Genomic DNA, 17,638 nt, shown 5'->3' with positions numbered 1-17,638 from the left:
ATTTGAAGCAACAAAGGTCAGATTTAAAAAGAGGTTCAAGTGGCAGCAAAAAATCGCAACTTCCGAGGTATTTAATGCTATCAAGAAAGAGACTTTATATAGAGAATTATATATCAAAAGAAAGATACGTAAGTCTATTTTCTTAAATATTCAACAAATTCTCGGTATGATATTTTTATAAAGAGATATTGATCTTGGAAGAGTCAATGGTCATTCTAGAAGAACAGGAGAAACAGAACATAGTTTGGCCAAATGACAAAGACCGAAATATATCAGATTATTTATCTTCTGATAATTATATTTTATGAAGTTAAGCTATACTTGGATGAAAGGTATTAAAGTCTACTTTCAGAAGGAGAAAATTTGATGTCAATCTGATCTATATTTAAAGATATATTCGCATCGAAAAAATCAAAAGTCATGCTAGTATTTTGTTACATTGAAAATCCGAATTTAAGCCGATTATTTTGCATCACTGTTTGAGTTGATATATTAGGAAAATATCTTACTTCACCCTGGTTTAAGGGCTTATTTATACATCTTTGTTATCTAGGCTTATTGTTATATCTATGATATATGGTTCAAACTGGGATCACTACCATTACCTCCCAGCTTGAGGGAGAGAAGTTGAAGAAATACAAGGAAGAGACATTTTATTCCATACATTGTATATAATTTTATGTGACCAAAATATTCAAGAAAAGGGGAGCACAAAAGATGAAGCTTGTGCATCAAAGAAAAAATTTTTATATCGGATTATTTCATTGTTTCTTTTACAAAGTTTATTATTTGGTTTGTGTTATATGTGTTGGAAGATGGTCGTGTTATATACAACTGCTGCTATTATGTCTCTTTGGGGGCAAAATTATTGAAGAAGAGGTGGCCTCATGTCATAATTTATTTATTACATCTATGTCATCTATGTCCGCAACCTAGGGTTCCAGGGGAACGCTGACCCTAGTTCGTTGAGGAGAACACAGATCCTTATAATTTTCTTCTTATCTAGTTCATTCCATGACGTCGCTTAAATAGGACTCATGATCCAAGGTTCCAGAGAGAATTAAAAATTTTCCCCTCTATGGCATTTAACATGAAAATAAACTAAATGGCTACATAGCTAACTCAATCAAAGTAATTGACTTGGCCACGATATCTCAACCTAACTCGACTCACTATTGGGTCCATAACATCACACACCTCCTGGAGAATGAGCTTGTCCGCGAGCTCGAAGGTAGGGTAAGCTTGCCGAACTGATCTACATCAACCCAAGTAGCTCCCACTTGAACTGCGTCCGTCGTAAATTTTGTGGGATCCGAAGTGGTCCAGTTGGTTTCACCTGCAAAAGAAACAATTTTTTTTTTGTGGTAAATTTCCCTCCTATTTAAAACATAGGTGGGCCAAAACAACGTTACAGAAGTTATACAAACTGAGAGCCCTTGCACGTCCAAATATGCTTTTTGAAAAAGAAAAGCTGCCATATTTCAACTCATTTCCTTGATGGATGCATCAGTAGATATCTTGATGCAAGTAGCATAGTCAGGTTTAGCAGGACCCTCCATTAAACCTGGAATAGTGTTGAACTGTCTTCTAACTTCCTCCACCATTTTCAAAGCAGCACTACCCACACTCTTCATGGTCATGGCGGAGAACCAGTATGGAAGCATTGCACCCACAATCAACTCAATGAAGACGTTAGGTGTCAAAACATCCACTGTTGAAATTTCAGCACAACTCACAAAAGCACCAAAGAGAGCCAAAGACACCAACGCGGCTGAACCAATGGCAAACCCCTTCCCAATAGCAGCAGTAGTCTTTCCAGTGGTATCAAGGGCATCAGTTCTTTTGCGTATCTTGTGACTGATGCCAGCCATCTCAGCAATACCTCCAGCATTGTCACTAATGGGACCATATGCCTTAATGGTCAAACCAGTGGCAATGGTGCTTAGCATTCCAAGAGCTGCCACCGTATTGTCATTCATGGCAGCAAGGCTAAAGCTGACAAAAATGCGGACAGCAATAGAAAAAATAGGAATAATGACAAACTTATCTCCCAGAGCAAGCCCAAAGATCACATTTGTGGCAGCTCCTGTCCGACAGGAATCAGCAACATCTTGCATAGGGCTATAAGCATTACTAGTGTAGTATTCAGTCACAAACGCAATAACAAGCCCAGCCCAAAGACCAATAGCAACACAGAAGGATAACTTCCAGTTCTTCACAACCTTCTGGGCTCCAAAATTATAGATTGTAAAGGACGAGGGCAGGCCAACCCAACTAACAATAGCAATACCAACACTCATGAGAGCAGTTGAGATGATGAGCTGCTTCTTCAAAGAAAGCTCAATCTCCTCTACTGCTGTGAAAAGCACCAAAAGACCTTAGCAGCGAGCAGAAATCCCATAACTGCCCTGATCTGAATGCTGTGATGAAGGCCTTGCCTAAACCCTTCCTTGCCTCCAAGGTTGTTACAGTATAGGTGTTCCCTTGATGCAGATAAACAACTCCTTCATAAACCTCATTTTCCATGTAATTACATGAGGTTGTAGCAGTTTGTGAAGTATCTGAAATTAGATAGCCTTTATGCTGAAAAGTCTTTACTGTCCCATCCAATGCAGAACCCAAGTACCTCCCATCATATTGCAAACACACTGGGTGTTCAACGGTAGCACAACATTAATGTTGTTCAAGACATTAATGTTGTTCAAGAACCCGCCCCCATCTCTTGTCGTAATTCTTCTTAGCATTTCAACATACATCTTGCAAGCTCCATCGGTCCCACAACGAGTAGGACCCTCCTTGAAATTTAGATCATGCACAAGTATGGCCCACCTACTAACACGAAACTGCAGAGCAGCTGTTAATGCCAGAGGTATGTTGGCTACACAAAGGGGACCCTTCTGTAATAGTAAACTCATCTCCTATTTCACATGGGGATCACTTCCAAAACTACATTACAATCGTGTATCCCTCAACCTCATAAGTACTCCATCAAGGCACACATTTTTCGGGGTTGCAGATTTTTTTAATCTCATCTCTTGCTCCAGAATTGATGGGAAGCAAAAATAAAGTATTACATCATAGGGATTTATATAAGCACCAACCAGCTGAATTGCCTCAGCAATTGCATTGGTGCACTGTTCGGTATACGGAAAACCTACCTCAAAAATTACATTTGGATTGTGCTGAGTTATAGTCTTCATCCGCAGACCACTATAATTTAGGTCTGATTGGGCAGCAGCATTCTCTCTATAGGTCCTCAGAGATGACTCCCGAAGGGTATAAATGGCTCTCTGGCGACGTGCTGGCTCAGCAGCAGATAAATGGGTTTGTATTGGCCCAAACACCTCCACTACCGGTCTGATGAACAAAAAATTGCCCAGCCAAGAAGTAATTGTAAGTAAACAAAACTAGCTCAATCTTACTGTCTTTCGTTCGACGCCATACTCTGAGTAATTTATCAACCATCCCCAGAATTCCCAAGCTCCCACTCAGAGATGTACAAGCAGGAACGGTCATAAGAAAATCCCCCTCTGGAATGGCTTGCACGAAAACCTGAACTCCCTTCCACTCACCAGCGGAAGCCAATATCTCAACAAGCAACACAGAAAAATCACCTCTGTTCTTCAGCCCAACTGAACGCACTCAACGCCATCGTAGAGTGTTTTCTTAAAAATTCGGGGGATTTGTGGACGGGCAAAACAAATTTCGGAGACTTGGGGCTAAAGAACTTACCACTAGAGGTATTCCAGTCGGGTTCCTGCTCGGCCGCCGCGAATGAGAGCGAAAGATGGCTGCAATTTCATATTGGGGCTTATTGGTCCTGAATTCGCAGCAACAATTATTCCGCGATCGAAGATGGCTGCAATTTCATATTGGGGCTTATTGGTCCTGAATTCGCAGCAACAATTATTCCGCGATCGAACTTCATTTTCGCATTAATTTCATCTTCCGCCACAACAACCAGTTCCAATTCGAAATTAAAATCTCTGGATTTCGTCTCGATGCCGAACGGAAGATCTTGGAAATTTCCAACAGAGATGCCCCACGGTGGTCTCCATTCTCGTGTTGCCAATGGTCGATCCGCGCGGTAGTTGGCCTGTTCCCGACGACGAACAACAGCAAATCGGGGCTGAGGTTTCGAATAGGGCTGGCGGTCATCGGAGTGCTCCCCGTTTTCGAACTTCCGGGTTCTGGATTTTGGTGCTTTTCTGTTCGCATCTATGTAAACTCCCGAGCTCTTCCCAGCATCATTGTCGTCGATAATAGTGACCTTAGGAAACATTTGCCGCCGGCGAACCGCAACAATAGTGTTGACGCATGAGGCATTTGGCCGAATGACGCTGAGTTTCGGCTCGGAGTTTCCACTGTTGGAGGGTTTAGGTCGACCCTCTGCTGGATGGCTGTTCCCGACGGCGAACGAGGGGTCTCGGGATTTTCCGAGACATCTCTACGCAATACGTCCACGCTCGGCGGTTTGAGGTCGGTCGGCTTTCGAACGGGCGAAATTCTTCGCCGAGGTCGATGATCCAGCGTCTTCTTCCGAATCGGTGACCTTCCTCTCTGAATCCTTATCCTGACGAGCTTCGATTTCCGCCCTTCGAGCCTGAAGTGTCTCCGCTATTCCGGATATTAATTTTGTGCGCATGGCACACATCTCATCCCGGATTGCTGATTTTAATTCTGTACGCCATGTTTCTATTCCATCTCGGAGCAAAGCTATCGCTGCGGCTATTTCCTCTCGGAGCGAAGAATCGTCATTGTGAACCTGCTCGGATACCAGATGTTGTGGTCCTGGATCAACACGAAGATTCAGAGGGGAAGACGACGGAGATAACGAAGAAGAAGAGAACGTGGAGGAGAAGAATCGTAGGGGAGAACGGCTATGGATAACCCGGCTCTCGGGGAGTCCGCAACCTAGGGTTCTGGGGAAGGCCAACCCTGGTAGGTTGAGGAGAGATTTTAACTTTCTGGTTATCCGTTTCATTTCATGACTCCTTTAAATATTTAACTTTCTGGTTATCCGTTTCATTTCACGACGTCCTTAAAACAGGAGTCATGATCCAAGGTTCTATAGAGAATTATAATATTACCTTTATATGTTATTTAATATGAAAATAAATTAAATAATTATATAATTAACTCAGTCAGAGTAATTGACTCGGCTACGATATCTCAACCTGACTCGGCTCATTATTGGGTCCATAATAATGTGTTATTTTATATAAAAATATTTTATACATTATTTGTAGCAAGCTGGAAGTTCATGTTGTTATCTCACCTTCAGCTCGAGGGTGAGTGTTGGAAGTTAAGTTTAAGCCTACACGACCAAAGAAGACTCATATATCTAAAATTATTATAAAATGGGTTATAAGACCAAAGAAGGCCCACAAGATGGGCCCAAACCCATAAGTAGGACCCATAATGATTACCATGAGCTGGTATCCTTATCACATCAGTTGAAAGATCAAGAAGGACTCTTAAAAGTATCTTATCATATGATCACATCAAAGAAGAGTTTTAGTTTTAGTTATGTTTATTTTTTATCTATATTGGATTATTTAATTATATTTAAACTTATCTTTTAAGTGTTAGAGTTTGAATATAATTAGGACAATTGTAATTTTATTGTAATTGGACTTTACTAACTTCCTCTATTATAAAGAGAGGTTTATGTACCTTAATTATAATAAATTAAATTCATCATAAATTCATCATTAACTCAATTAAATATTATTATCAGCGACATTGCGGGAGACGCCTATTGTCAACACATATCTGTCGACTCCTATAAAAGGTAAAATTCCTTGTTACTATCTTCCATTTATTCTATCTATTATCTTAGCCCTTACCATTACTATCCTACCCACCCTACCACTTGGTCTACACCAACAAACTTCCTCCACCCATAAATGATTCCACTTATGTATCCTCCCTAGGTTAGGAAACCTACTTTAGTATGGAAAATTGGCGACCTGTTTACTAGACATTCTTTCAATCCTAAACAGTCCAATCCCTTCCTAATCTGAAACCCTTAAGATCCCTCCTAATCTCCATTTTCTTAATTTAGAGTTCCCCTTCCTTCTCCTCTCTTCCTTCCTATGCAAGTCGCCCTCTTTCCTAAAATAGTCCCCCTCCATGGAAACTCTTTTTTGTATTTCCTAATACCTCTCAAACTTCTTCATCTTCTCACTAGAGACTCCAAGTCTATTCCCTTCCCCACGTCATTGCCAGTCGTCCTAACCCATAAATACCCCGTTCTTCTCTTGTAGAGCTCCCACAAACTTCTTCATTTTGAATTAAATTTTAGAGATTAGATCATAACATATAGGTCTTGGAAACATAAATCGAATAAATTTTTTCACTTTTGAGTGAAACATCATTTTGAACGTCGTCTTCTCATTAATCATTCTTCCGTTTTCTTTCCTCAATGTTCCTTGATTCAGTCTTGCATAGATTTGAAATAATTTGATCACAAAATGCCTGATGCAAAGTAAAAATTAATTTGATCAAGGAATGCCTGATGCAAAGTAAAAAATAATTTGCACAATAGCCGATTGCCTTTAAAAAACTGGTGAAGCTCTTGCCTTTAAAATTCTTACAAATCCGAAAACAGAATGCGCAAAATCATTTGAGAATTATCTGGATAGCAACAACACAATCTCAACGAAAGACCGTTGAGCTAGCAAGGGATGGATATGATGGGCGAGCAGTTTGTGCAAGGAGGTCCATCGACTTTGAGGCAATATGCTGATGCAGTCTTGCCAGGAACTGTGGTTGCCAAGTACACTTCACTCAGACGAATGGCTTGGCATGGGATGCTCAAACTGCAGGCCAGGCTTACGACTTGCTCTTTGACTCCCGTCCCTCGGATGTCCAGGAAGTCCACCTCACTCACCGCCACCGCAGATGACTTCATGGCCATGATCGCGTTCAAGATGCGAGAAAAAATTAATCAAACTCTCTTTTGGTTTTATTTTTCTATAGCTTTGATATTGTTGTACACATGAAAATTAAAATAAAATACCGTGTTCATTGTATCGGAATAATATTGATCAATTAAGATGGGATGTTCCACTTCTTTCATCTCAAGGTGTCTGAAGCCGATGTTCTTGGCATACCCAGATCCTCCCTGTAAAAGAAGAAGCACTGCTTTTTGTGAGCGACCGAAGTCAATGCCGATTATAACACGTTGACAAGGTTAAAAACTAAGCCAGGGCTGACTCAAAAACAGTCTCAAGAAAGAAGAAAATAGATCGATCGTGGAACTTCTGTGATAGATGTACCGGCCGTGTCTTGATCCTCGCTCCATTTTGGGTCTTGTCAAAAGTACAGTGTTCGACGTTTATCTGACTCACGAATGCTTCGCGGTTCCCCTCTCCCAAGCTTCCAATGCTACGGCAAGAAAATAATTACTGGAATTCATTAAGAAGCAGAGCTCAAGAATCCACGATTCCATTTTCTTTTCTGAAATTCTTCAAAACTGCAAGGAATTTCTATATCGCTTTAAAGTAAATGATAACTAACCAACCTTATTCCGTGTCCGGGGCCGCAAGTGACGGAAGTGATATTAACATCGGAGACACCGGAGAGAATGCTGATACAGTCGTCCCCTGCAAGAGAAAATAGAAATGCAAGCTATAGAGTGGTGGCACAAAATTAGAATGATATATCTCATGGAAATGGGAAGGATGAGAGAAGTGAAGAGTTATAAAGAACCTGAAGCAATGTTCAAATTGGAGATGCTTAGATGGTTGCTCTTGCCAATGTTTATGCCGTCAGTGTTGGGGGAATATCCTGGAGCAGATATTCCTATTTGACTAATGTTCACATTGTTACAGTCGTCCACACTGATATGATTTCTTGGGCTGTTGATCAACTTCCAGGTGCCACTGAGTTTGAGGTTATTGCATGATTCGAAGCTCAGTAACTAGTGCACAAAAGATAAAAACGTATTAGCTATCTTCATCTGCTAAGCCCTTCCGTTTGTTTTAAAATTCATTTATGGTGCCAGCGTCTTACAGTAGGACGGGAGAAGTCGACGGGGCATCCCTGCACGCAGAAGGAGAAAAGTTACAAAACGTCCATAAATAATAACTGAGGTGGAAGGAATTATCACCTGTAGTTTCCGGTGGAAGCAGTTTTTGGGCCACCAAATAGCACCTTGGCCGTCCAGTTGTCCTGATCCTGTAATGGTTAGGGAATCAACGGAGTGTATCAAGATCCACTTGGATGCTTGGCCAAACGCTTCACGAGTATTGGGGGCCACTAGATTTCCATCGATCTACATACAGTGTTTTGTTTTGAAGTGGTGAGAATTTTCACAAGCAAAAGAGCTTAACTGTGCCTGAATCTCTTGCCCTTAGTTTACCTGAATTTGGATGGTAGAAGCAGTACATTTCCCGGTGAGCTCCAGAGGCTTCAGACGAAAAGTTTTCTGTGATGGGATGATAAGAGTAGAAGCCCCAGAAGCTCCACAAGCGGCACTCCACGCCTTGACAAATGCCTAATGATGCACATATAATAACTATTGAGAAGGTATCTTTCCTGCCTGGCATCTACGACTCTACGTTAGTTAAAACTTGATCACTGCTCCTTTTAGTAACGTAATGAGGAAACAAAAACGTTAGCATAGTACTGGGCTATCATCGGTGTTTGCATCTCCGACAGCTCCATAAGCAGTGACATCGAAAACTCCAGCTTGGCTTGCGACTGACCTACACAGTCCCAGAGCAACTAGGCTTAACATAACAAGAAAGCTAAGAGTCTCCTGCACGAACAGAAGCAATATCAGAAATGTTACCAAATGCGCAACCGATGAATATTCTCGTTAAGAAGGTATTTAGCTGAAGACGAAAATATAAAACAAAACTGAGATTCTCACCATTATAATTTATACTCCACCGAACACGTCCTCAGAGCAGAATGCTGCGTTTTGTGTCTAAAGGAAACTTCAGAGTCTCGTTTATATAAGAACATACTACTCCATTATTTTGGTAAGAACGTGAAGGAGACATCCCCAACGATTTCTACTGGATCTTTTCTTGCTCAATCTAGCCATTGCTTCCTCAAAGACAACTAAATTGCGGAAAGTAAGGAAATAGTACAGCTTCCATTGACAGCCCGTCGCTTACATTTGTTTTGGAAAGAGGCAGATTATAAGTAGGATCAATCAAATAGCAATTTGAAAGACATCTTTATTCCATTTTATTTCCTGTGTTCCAAAATTGGGATGATGAATGTAATGGCCAAAACCTTTTTTTTGTTTTACATAGGAAATTGGCTAGAAATGCACATGGGCAGGTTCTGCCTATCAACCCAAGTTAAATGTGCAATTCAACCTGTGTAGACTAACTTTACATAGGACATTGTTTAGCTCTCGCCTCACCCCATGGAAATGGCCGAGTGAGAACGTGATTATGGGAAAAAAAATTTTTATATGGCCTCATTAGATGCTGTATTTCAAAAAAATGGCTAGTTACATGTCATAATTCCATATACAGAGTCCTTGTGATATTTCAACTCTATTGAATAGTTAATGTACTTCCGTTAGCAAATGTTAAAATTTATTTTTTCCTTTTCTTCTAATTTTTATTTATTTAAAAATCTCTTATTTTCCCTGTCAACCTAGGTAGATATAGAAAGGGGAGGTTGCAGGATGGCAATAGGGAGTGGAAGGTTATTCAATGTTTTATCTTGCTATTTTAAACTTGTGATTTGACCCACCCCAATTTGTGTCTTACTCTCTATGTTTGGTCTGATACAATACAAATGAAAATGAAAATCTATTTTGAACTTGTGATTTGACCCACCCCAATTTGTGTCTTACTCTCTACGTTTGGTCTCATACAATACAAATGAAAATGAAAATAAATAAAAGCAGTTGGGCCATAAGAAAGGAGTAAAATATTCTTTCTCTCTCTTTCTCTTTCTCTCTCTTGCTATCTTGTTGAATTTAGGTTCCCATGATTGGAACCTCAAGCAAAGTAAGAGAGGGAGAGAAGAAAGGAAGAAGAGAAGGAGAGAAGAAGGGAAGGAGATAAGAAGAGAAGGAGAGAATGAGAGAAGAGAACATGGGTAAGGAAGGGAGAAAGAGAGAAAAGGGAGAGAGCCTCTAGTCTAAGAGAGTTTGGACGAATTGAGAGAAGGAAAGAGAGACTTGATGCTCTACTCCAAGCCAAGGGCCTCTATTTTTAGTTTTTGAGAGGATGTTACAATGTCTATAATGCCCTTAGGGGTACAAACTTTACATGAGAAATGGTATAAGTAGACATGTTCTCTTTGGCTAATTACACCTTTATGCCATCTTTATGAGATGATACCTTATTTACAATTATACCACACCTTATTTACATGAAAATACTTGGCTAGAAATGCACATGGGTAGGTTTTGCCTATCAACCCTAGTTAAATGTGTAATTCAACCTGAGTAGACTAACTCTGCATAGGAAATTGTTTAGCTCTCCCCTCACCCCATGGAAAGGGCAGGGAGAGAACATGATTATGGGAAAAAATTCTTATATGGCCTCATTAGATGTTGTATTTCCAAAAATGGCCAGTTACATATCATAATTCCATATACGAAGTGCTTGTGATATTTCAAATCTATTGAATAGTTAATGTACCCATTAGCATATGTTAAGAAAAATAATTTTTTTCCTTTTCTAATTTTTATTTATTTTAATATTTATATATTAAAAAAATCTCTTCTTCTCCCTCTCAAGCTACGTAGATATAGAAAGGGGAGGTTGCATGATGGGAAAAGGGAGTGGACGGTCATTTAATGTTCTATCTTGCTTGCTATAAGTTGTGATTTCACCCACCCCAATTTGTGTCTTACTCTCTATGTTTGATCCCATCCAATAAAAATGAAAACGAAAAATAAATAACAATGAGTTTGGGGATTTATGATTAAGTACTGAAGAGATGGTTGATTAATAAGAAAGTAGGCAGTGAGAATGGCATGGAGCCAATAAAAATAGGGCATACGCATAAAGTAGAGCAGGCCACGGGCTACCTCAAGGAGATGTCTATTTTTCCTTTTGGGTACACAATTTTATTGAGTGTAAGCATGTGATGTTTGATAGATAATGCCATCATCCTGAAAAAAAGGATTAAAATTCACCGGAGAGGTAGTCTTTGACATTATTGGAACGAAAAACATGTATTTTTACCAAATTGGGTGGACACCATGGCATAAAAAGGACTTAAATATGGGGAAAAAATTCAAACCTCTCCTTGAATAAAAACAACCATGTGACTCGAGTGAAGTCATCAACAAAAATAAATAAATACTTAACTTGCGAATTGTTTGAGACACTTAATGGTCCCCATATATCCACGTGAATTAATGGAAATGGGCAATACCTTTAAGTAAAACCCAAGGAGAATATGTTGTCCTCTAGTGTTTGCATTGAACATGTTTTGAACAACATCATACAATTTATGTAGGTTCTCTATACTTGAGTACAATTTGACATAGGTGTCCCATATTTGTTTGGTCATCTCAAGTTGGACCACATTATTGGCCACATGCTCCTCCATGCTATTTATTAGTGAGCCAATCACCAATTATCATTCTTCAACCACTTAATATGGGAGTAGTCTTCCTCATCAATATGTGGTGCTGGTTAGGTTAGATGTCCTAAGAGGTCTTGTGTAATGAGGAACCTTCTAACCGACTGTGAACAACTCAAGTAATTAGACACCCCTATGTGATAATATTGAGAAGATCACTCTTATTCCCTATGTGATCTTTAGCCATCAAGAGTGAAACAAAAAATACTTCATTTATACAATAAGAAAAGAGTTGTAACTCGAGGGTCAATAACTTACTAAGACTTATAAGACTTTGCAAGACTAAACCATGCGTTAATGCACCTCTTATATGAGTAAGGGAAGTACCTTTAACCAAGCCAAGAAGGCAACCAAAATTTGAACCGATCCAAGAGAGGGAGAACCTACCCGAAGCAAACGAGTTGAACTTATGTAAAATGATAACCAATGTTTTAATGCACCTCTTTTATGAGTAAGAGAAGCATCTTGAACAAAGCCAAGAAGCCAACCAAAATATGAACTAACCCAAGAGAGGGAGAATCAACCCGAAGCAAAACGAGTTGAACTTATGCAAAATGATAACCGATGCATTAATGCACCTCTGATATGAGTAAGGGAAGCACCTTGAACTAAGCCAAGAAGGCAACCAAAATATCAACCAACCCAAAAGAGGGAGAACCAACCCAAAGCAAAAGAGTTGAATTATGAAAAGTGAAAACCAACTTGGGAAAGAGAGGAGAGCTAACGCAAACCCAATGGTAATCCTTGCATCAACTAATCATGCACTAAATAAGGAAATCACATCCTGGCTGAGTTAAAAAAATAGGTAAGCCATGTAATATCTTTCTCACTTAAGAAAAATATATTCAACAAGAAATCAAATCATGGAAGATCTTCCTTCAATCAGCTACTTTCCAAAAAAAAAAAAAAAAAAAGAGGAAAGCTTCCTTTAGTGTCTCAGGCACCACTTCACTAAACCAATCTCAGCCCTTGACTTGCCTTAAATATTTTAGGCAAGGAGAGAATTAAGCAAGACAATCAATAATCACACCAAAGAAGAAGATCTTGAATAAATCGGAGATCCTTTAAGAAGAAAACTTTCCTTCTAATACTTGGGCACCAACAACCAACCCAAAACACCAGCCTTTGCTGCCTTTTGCTTTAATCTATTGGGTAAGTCAATCTAGCCTCTTCCATACATGGGATACTACCCAACTTAGAAGATCAAAACCGCATATTCTCTATCAACCAAAACAACTTTTGGCACTTAAAAAAATTATTCCACGAGTTCAAACACCTATCTTGTTCAACTCATCAACTTATTACCAAAGCAATGAATCTTGGTAGCTTTTAATCACGCATGCATAGCCTCATGAATAACATCATAAGCTCATGAAATCATCAATAACTGAGCATGGCTTCAATCAATAATATCCATCATTCAATAATCATAAATAAACTTATGCCAAAAACTCTCATGAACAAAACAGGTACACCCAAAAACTCTCAAAGGAAGAGAAAATAACTTATCACTAGGAAAGAAATAAGAGTATGGTGTCTGATTACCAATCACCGAAGAAGTAACATGTTAATAAGATAACATGATGTAGATGGCATGTGGCCAGTAGAAATGAGACACATGTATATGATGTAGTAGAGCACGAGCAACCTCAAGAAGGTGTCTATATTTTCTTTCAACTACATCATTTTGTTGTGGTGAGTCAACAAAAGAAGTTTGGTGAATGATGCAATTTTCCTGGAACAAGGATTGAAAGTCCATAGGAAGATATTCCTTAGCATTATCTGAGTGAAGGATCTATAAGGTAGTGTTAAACTGTGTTGAAGCGATGGCACAAAAAGAGTTAAAAAGAGGTAAGACTTTTGATCTCTCTTTTAATAAGAACAACCATGTAGCTTGAGAGAAATCATCCACAAATGTAATGAAGTACTTTGAACAGGAAACATTGGATATGTTTATAGGGCCACACACATCAAAATGAACTAAAGAAAATGGAGCAACACCTTTGATTTCACCTCGAGGAGAATAATGTTGGTGTTTACTTGACAATCTTCACAGTTTAGTTTGGATATGGACTGCAATGTGGGAATAATTTTTTTGAGAGACTGTAGGGATGGATGTCCTAACCTATTGTGTTACTGAAGAGTCGTATGTTGAGCTCTAATTGTGGTTGTGAGTGCTTTGTGAATCAAGATAATAGAACCCCCTATTTCACGGCCTCCACCAATAACTTGTTTTGTCTTCATATCTTGAAGAACACAAGAAGTGGGGGAAAAAGTAATGAAACAATTAAACTTCTTTGAGAGTTGATTGATAGATAAAATATTTAAGGGAAACTCAGGAAAAAGTGGCATCATTTAAATAAAGAGTAGGTGGACCCCACCCCACGTACCTTGGTTTGGGATTCATCTGCTATAGAAACAAACTTGTTAGTTAAACAAGAAGATATAGAACTAAAGAGGGAACCATTACCTATCAAGTGCTCAGAGGCCTCAGATTCAATGATCTAGGATGGAAAAGTAGCTAAAACCATACATGTTATAGAAGTAGCAGCAATAGGAGAAGCCTTGTTTGCGGTGGCCTGGTTTTTTGTATTAGTCATCATATGCTTTATTTTCTAAAGTAGTGCAAATTCTTCTGCATAGATGGTCTTTGTTGGAAAATAGGCCTAAACCCACATGACCATGGAAGGCCCACACATCCAAGAGATGTGGAAGATAGGCCCAAGGCCCACGTACTAAGGAGAAGGCCCACATGCCCATAAAATGATGGCAGGATGGTAAATAAATATTCATCTAATAGATATGACATTGTTGTAATTAGGTTAAGTTCCAAGGGTATTATTTTAATATTATATTTTAATTAATCTATAAATTGAGCTCTAGGGGAGAGTTGGGACATATGTCCATTACCTCTTCTTCTTTCTGTTTTCTCCCAATGGGTGTCTCTCTTTTTCTCTATGAACTACATCCATGAAGTCCTGAAAAATCAACAGTCTCTTGCTTCTGGTGTTCTTAAGAGCCGTAGTAGTACTGAACTTTTGAACAAACCAAACCCCCTTTTTGAAAGGAAGTGTATTCCAAGCTGACAATAGTCAATGTATAATAAACCAAGGTAATCAATCCGAGGATTTTCTTCTTCAACACAATGTCTCAATCAAAGAGACACAACAACAATTATTGTAATGAGCCAAGGCCCAAGTAAGACTTATGCAACAATGAGGGTGTTAATTTTAGGACCCCAAGATTGAAACCTCGAGCAAGATGAGAGAGGGAGAAGAAAAAGAGCAAAGAGAGAGAGAGAGAGAGAGAGAGAGAGCTCGGGTAGAGAGGAGAGAAGAGAAAAGAGAGAAAAAGAGTTTAGGTTAGAGAGAGATTCTTCACGAGATGAGAAGTGGAGAGCTTGATTGAACCCTTCAACCAAGACCCCTATTTATACTATTGTCATTACATATTTAGAGGTAAGATAGGATCCCTAATATCCCTAATTACATTAATCATGATTATCCAAATCTACATATATCAAGGGAAGATATATCGATTACATTAATCATGGAAGAATGCCAAATCTTCCAACTCATGTGATGACTCATCATGCCACCTCACGTGATCATAGTGGGTCCCACTAGATAGTGTGATCATGGTGGGTCCCACCTTGTAACACTCCCCCTTAAGCTGGGGGTGAGAAAACATCGTAAATGCCTAGCTTGCTGTAGATGTTGGACAAGATCTTAGGAGTGACTGGTTTGGTGAGAATGTCTGCAACTTGCTAGTTATGTTTGAGAGATAATATGCCGGCTTGGAATTTCTCTAGTATGAAATGGCAGTCTACCTCAATGTGTTTTGTTCTCTCATGGAAGACTGGATTTGAGGTGATATATTGCCGCCTGATTATCGCAATGTAGATCCATAGGGGTTTCTTCATAGAATCCCAATTCAGTGAGAAAAGATCTATTCCATAGAAGCTCACTAACTCAATGTGCCATGGCCTTGCCTTGCAACTCCATGGCCTTGCCTTGCAACTACATTCTGCTTCCTGCTTCTCCATGTAACCAAGTTCCCTCCAACCATTGTACAATATCCCAAAGTATATTTTTTGTCATCCGGGGATCCGGCCCAGTCTACATCTGAGAACCCTTCTATGTTGAAGTGATCATGGTTCTTATAGAGAAGCCCTCTTCTTGGAGCTCCTTTCAAATATCGCAATATTTTTTTTAGTACTTGCCAGTGAGTAAGTTGTGGTTTGTGCATGTATTGACTCACCACACTTACTACATATGATATACCCGACCATGTTACACTGACATAAATGAGTTTTCCCACAAGTCTTTGATATTTTTCGATATCCACATCTTCTCCAGTGCCTACAGATAATTTTGTATTGGAATCCATAGGGGTTTCTACTAGTCTACACCCCATCATTCATGTTTCCTCCAGTAGATCAAAGACATACTTCCTTTGAGATAGTATAATCCTATGTTTGGACTGTAGTACTTCAATGCCCAAAAAGTATTTTAGAAGTCTAAGATCTTTTGTCTTGAATTATTCACATATTTTTTCCTTGGTTTCCTTAAGGCCCTCAAGATCACTACTTGTTAAGAATATATCATCAACATATACGGCCAAAATCACTTTGCCTTTAGGTGTGTCTTTAAGAAATACGGAGTGGTCTATGGAACATCTGTGAAATCCGGCCCGTATGAGTGTTTGGCTAAAATTTTCAAACCATGCACGAGGAGACTGTTTCAGACCATAAAGGGATTTCTTCAATCGACATACTGACTCCCCCTCAACCAAAAATCCAGGTGGTTGTGTTATGGGACATCCTAGTTATGGGCCTGGGTTAAGTACCTATGTCTTCCGTTCCTAACAGGCCGGTCTTTTGGGTAGTATTGGCTAGGTGCTTGACATTTGGTATCAGAGCCGACCCTCGGTTGCGAGTTCAATTCCCGGCAACGCTACAGAGGCTGGATTTAAATATTGGTAGGCCGTAGGATAAAAACCCGGGTCAGGCCAGTGTCGTTGCATTGCGCGCAAGGGCTGGATTAAAATACAGGTAGGTCGTAGGATAAAAACCCGGGTCGGGCCTGTGTCGTTGCGCCGCCGTGGTCGTCGGCTCGCGAAGGGGGTGTGTGATGTTATGGGACATCCTGGTTATGGGCCTGGGTTAAGTACCTATGTCTTCCGCTCCTAACAGGCCAGTCTTTTGGGTAGTATTGGCTAGGTGCTTGACAGGTTGTTGCATATAAATTTTTTCCTTTATATCCCCTTTGAGAAAAGCATGTTTCATGTCAAACTGATAGATCATCCAGGAAACATTAGCAACAAGAGATAATAAAATATGGATTGAGTTCATTTTGGCCACCGGAGAGAATGTTTCCTCATAATCGATCCCATAACACTATGTATAGTCTTTAGCAATAAGTCAGGCCTTAAGGTGAGCAACTGACCCATCTGGATTGTGTTTAATAGTAAAAACCCACTTACAGTTGACAGGTTTTTATCTGATGGAAGAGGAACTAGAGCCCATGTCTGATTCTCATAGAGTGCCTGCATTTCTTCGTCCATTGCTGTCTTTCACCCTAGATGATTCAGAGCCTCCTGATAGGATTGTGGGACTGAGATGGAGGAGATAGACACAAGAAATTGACAACATGGAGGGGATAAACGATGGTGAGACACAAAATTGGATATGAGGTGTAAAGTAGAGAGCCTAGTGCAAGTTCTGGGTTCTTTTCTTAAGGCAATGGGCCAAGTATCATATTATGGTCCAAAAAGAATAGGAGAAGATGGACTTACCTCGATGGGATTCGTAAACTCTGCAGGTGTGGTGTCAGTCAGCACTTCAAGGGGTTGAGCCGTTTCCGTAGCACGGGGCACAACATGTTGAGGAGTGGTTGGTACAGAAGAGAGACCTAAAGGAGCATTGTCAGAGTAGTATGAAGAGTCTTCAAAAAAATGTTATGTCCCTGGACACAAGTAACCTTTGGAGAGTGTGATTGTAGAAAATATAACCCTTCTGCATGCGCGAGTATCCTAAGAAGATACACTTAACAAATTTTGGATC

At 39.7% G+C, this 17,638-nt stretch overlaps 2 protein-coding genes across 2 annotated transcripts; both read right to left on the bottom strand.

Annotated features, from left to right (window-relative positions):
- Positions 1–1,055: 1,055 nt before the first annotated feature.
- Positions 1,056–4,952, bottom strand: LOC137941706 (pyrophosphate-energized vacuolar membrane proton pump 1-like). The gene has a single exon (XM_068787235.1). It carries the CDS (start codon positions 2,298–2,300, stop codon positions 1,482–1,484), a length of 819 nt encoding a protein of 272 aa, XP_068643336.1. The 5' UTR covers positions 2,301–4,952; the 3' UTR covers positions 1,056–1,481.
- Positions 4,953–6,679: 1,727 nt separating this feature from the next.
- On the bottom strand, positions 6,680–17,139 carry LOC137940622 (probable polygalacturonase At3g15720). Its single transcript, XM_068785776.1, has 10 exons — positions 17,059–17,139; positions 8,636–8,767; positions 8,369–8,503; positions 8,117–8,281; positions 8,020–8,049; positions 7,717–7,927; positions 7,529–7,610; positions 7,284–7,392; positions 7,025–7,129; positions 6,680–6,910 (listed from the first exon to the last, which is right to left on the bottom strand). The coding sequence occupies exons 1-10, from the start codon at positions 17,137–17,139 to the stop codon at positions 6,680–6,682; spliced, it is 1,281 nt and encodes a 426-aa protein (XP_068641877.1).
- Positions 17,140–17,638: the final 499 nt, after the last annotated feature.

Source organism: Aristolochia californica, unplaced genomic scaffold, assembly GCF_029961685.1.
Source record: "Aristolochia californica isolate CCGP_79_NKW_82.1479 unplaced genomic scaffold, dmAriCali1.0.hap1 SCAF_9, whole genome shotgun sequence".
Taxonomy (NCBI): domain Eukaryota; kingdom Viridiplantae; phylum Streptophyta; class Magnoliopsida; order Piperales; family Aristolochiaceae; genus Aristolochia; species Aristolochia californica.
The sequence above is the reverse complement of the archived record's forward strand: the minus strand, read 5'-3'. Positions and strand labels throughout refer to the sequence as shown.

What these genes read in the sequence shown, in the direction of transcription:
- LOC137940622 (XM_068785776.1), bottom strand. Translation starts at nt 17,139, where the DNA reads ATGGACGAAGAAATGCAGGCACTCTATGAGAATCAGACATGGGCTCTA. An exon ending in TCGACTTCTCCCGTCCTACT is followed by an intron (nt 7,928 to 8,019) that starts GTAAGACGCTGG and finishes TTTGTGCACTAG; the next exon opens with TTACTGAGCTTCGAATCATG. An exon ending in CAATTTGAACATTGCTTCAG is followed by an intron (nt 7,611 to 7,716) that starts GTTCTTTATAAC and finishes TTTCTCTTGCAG; the next exon opens with GGGACGACTGTATCAGCATT.
- LOC137941706 (XM_068787235.1), bottom strand. Translation starts at nt 2,300, where the DNA reads ATGAGTGTTGGTATTGCTATTGTTAGTTGGGTTGGCCTGCCCTCGTCC.